A 2,947-nucleotide genomic window follows, 5' to 3' on the forward strand; every position below is an offset into this window, starting at 1 on the left:
ACATCAGCGGACCGCAAGCGGCCACAGGGTGGACCCCACCGCAAAAGCGCAGCAGCTCGACTGCCCCGGATCCGGTGCGCCCTCCCCGCACGCTTCCCCACAAACTAACTTATCCAACGAGACCGACGTGACGTCGATTTAACCTCACTGACAGGTGGAGTCGAGGATCCGGGCCCACGTGTAAGTGATATTAACAGAGCGGGCGCGGGAGCTGGCGCTGTGGAAATAGGAGGGCCCGCGCGCAGCTAATGGGGATCCAGGCTGGCCACGACTAGTGTTATACCCTATCATCCCTCGTCACCAGTCCTTCCCCATCGCCGTTCGCAAATTGAAAAATCCAGCCTTTCTTCCGCACGGAGATCCAGTGCACCTTCCGCCATTGCTGCAATTCGCATCCACCCGAGGAGGAAGGCGAGGCATTGCAAGGGAGGAGGCGATGGACCCGTGCCCGTTCGTGCGGGTGCTGGTCGGCAACCTGGCGCTCAAGATGCCGGTGGCCCCGCGCCCCGCAGGTGCCGGCGCCGGCGTGCACCCCACCACCTCGCCCTGCTACTGCAGGATCCGCCTCAACAAGCTGCCCTACCAGAACGCCGCCGCGTCGCTGCTGCCCTCCGACGAGGAGGGGCCGGCGTCGTGCACGGGCGCGTTCGCCGCGGCGTTCCACCTCTCCAAGGCCGACCTCGACCGGGCCACCGCGAAGCCAGCGCTCTTCGGGCCCCGCCGCCGCGCGGCGCGGCTGAAGGTGGCGGTGTACGCCGGGCGCAGGGCCACCACGTGCGGTGTCAACTCGGGCAGGCTGCTCGGGAAGGTGGTCATCCCGCTCGACCTCAAGGGCGCGGAGGGGAAGCCCGTCGTGTTCCACAGCGGATGGGTCGCCATCGGCAAGCGCCGCGGTGGGCGGAAGCCGGCCTTGGCCTCTGCCGGCGCCGCCGCGCAGGCGCAGCTCAATCTCACCATCCGCGCGGAGCCGGACCCGCGGTTCGTGTTCGAGTTCGACGGCGAGCCCGAATGCAGCCCACAGGTGCTCCAGGTGCAGGGCAGCATGAAGCAGCCCATGTTCACGTGCAAGTTCTCCTGCCGCAGCAACAGCGACCTCCGCTCACGGTTAGTCTCTCGCCCTCGTCGCGACCGATGGGTTCTACCCAATGTGGCATATTTCCGACCAATTTCTGATGGGATTGTGGCATGAATGATCCAGGTCGGTGCAGTCAGATCCGGGGACCGGCGGCCGCAACTGGCTGACCAGGTTCGGGTCGGACCGTGAGCGGGCGGGGAAGGAGCGGAAGGGGTGGTCGGTGACGGTACACGACCTGTCGGGCTCGCCGGTGGCGCTGGCCTCGATGGTGACGCCTTTTGTGGCGTCGCCCGGGTCTGACCGGGTGAGCCGATCCAACCCGGGCGCCTGGCTCGTGCTCCGCCCAGGCGACGGCACGTGGAAGCCGTGGGGCCGGCTCGAGTGCTGGCGCGAGCGCAGCGGCGCCGGAGCCGGCGGCGACAGCCTGGGGTACCGGTTCGAGCTCCTGGTCCCGGACCACAGCGGCATGGGCGTGGGCGTCTGCGTGGCCGAGTCCAGCGTCCCGGCCTCCAAGGGCGGGCGCTTCGCCATCGACCTGACGGCGGCGCAGCCATTCGGGCGGAGCGGGTCCCCCGGGTGCAGCCCCCGCGGGAGCGGCGACTTCGGGCAGTACGGGCTGTGGCCGTTCGGGAGCTTCCGCGGGTTCGTGATGTCGGCGGCGCTGCAGGGGGAGGGGCGGTGCAGCAGGCCGACGGTGGAGGTGGGCGTGGCCCACGTCGTGTGCGCGGAGGACGCGGCGGCGTTCGTGGCGCTGGCGGCGGCCGTGGACCTGAGCATGGACGCGTGCCGGCTCTTCTCGTGCAAGCTGCGCAGGGAGCTCTCGGCGTCCCGCGCCGACCTGCTCCGGTGAAAGTACCAACCGGATCGTTGTTGTCTCGTCAAACGACAACGACGACGGCATTGCAGAATCGCTACCAAGCTTTGTTCCCTTTTTTTGAGTGGAGATGATCACTTCTTGTTTGTGATTTGAGTAGCTGTTCTTAGTCTTCTAGGTGCTTTTTAAAGTCTAGAAGAAATCGAATTCAAGCAGTAGTAACGAATGAAGCGAGTTGTGTTCGTGTTTGTGTGATGAATTTGGAGCCTTTTTGGCCGAGGAAGAATTGAAAAAGAAACCTTGTGCTCGTTGTACTGCTACCAACTAGTAGCAAGTCCCAAAGGAGGAGACGAAGTTTCTCACTTTGTTCTTCATTGGTCCGTGCTCAATGCTGCTACTGTAGCTTATCGTCTTTTGTTTGTGTTGCTGGTGCCATTGGGGGTGATTTGACTGCAACTGTGCGTGGTCCGAAACAATCCATCATCCATCGACCATCGGTGTGTGGGAGAGTGAAGCGAAGCCATCCATCATCCGGTCCGGGCGTGTCAGCGGGTGAGCCGGTGGTGCTGGAGGCGTATGGGTGCAGTGCAGTGCCGGAAGGCTGCCGCTTCGGCTTTGCTTCCCTTGGGTGCGGGATGTGTCCGGAAGCGGAAGTGGAGGTTGGGATTGGCGCCCTCCCCTCCCCCATCGAACGAGATGATCACGGAGGAAGACGTTGAAAAATTAGCAGGAGACCAGAATATTACTCGCTCCGACTATAAATATAGGTTATTTTAGACTTACATGAAAGTAGATTAAATAATCTTGTTACTCTTTATTTACTTTGTATTGAAAAAGATAACTCATTCATTTATGAGAATAAATGATAATATTTATTAAACAAGGGTAAGACGGTAACAAAAGAGAAAAAAAATGTATAGAAGTTCGAGAATGCCTTATATTTAGAGGATAGTTGAGGAGGCTAAAACAACCTACATTTACAATCAGAGTAAGTATAACAGATCTACTAGAGCATAAACATATGCTAGATAGATAGATAAATCATCTAATGTAGGTAT

The 2,947-nt window shown here is 60.2% G+C and overlaps 1 protein-coding gene across 1 annotated transcript; it reads left to right on the forward strand.

Moving 5' to 3' along the window:
- Nucleotides 1-291: 291 nt before the first annotated feature.
- Nucleotides 292-2,262, forward strand: LOC133891873 (uncharacterized). The gene is made up of 2 exons (XM_062332577.1): nt 292-1,104; nt 1,199-2,262. The coding sequence occupies exons 1-2, from the start codon at nt 437-439 to the stop codon at nt 1,923-1,925; spliced, it is 1,395 nt and encodes a 464-aa protein (XP_062188561.1). The 5' UTR covers nt 292-436; the 3' UTR covers nt 1,926-2,262.
- Nucleotides 2,263-2,947: the final 685 nt, after the last annotated feature.

The sequence above is a fragment of the Phragmites australis genome, chromosome 15 (assembly GCF_958298935.1).
Source record: "Phragmites australis chromosome 15, lpPhrAust1.1, whole genome shotgun sequence".
Classification (NCBI taxonomy): domain Eukaryota; kingdom Viridiplantae; phylum Streptophyta; class Magnoliopsida; order Poales; family Poaceae; genus Phragmites; species Phragmites australis.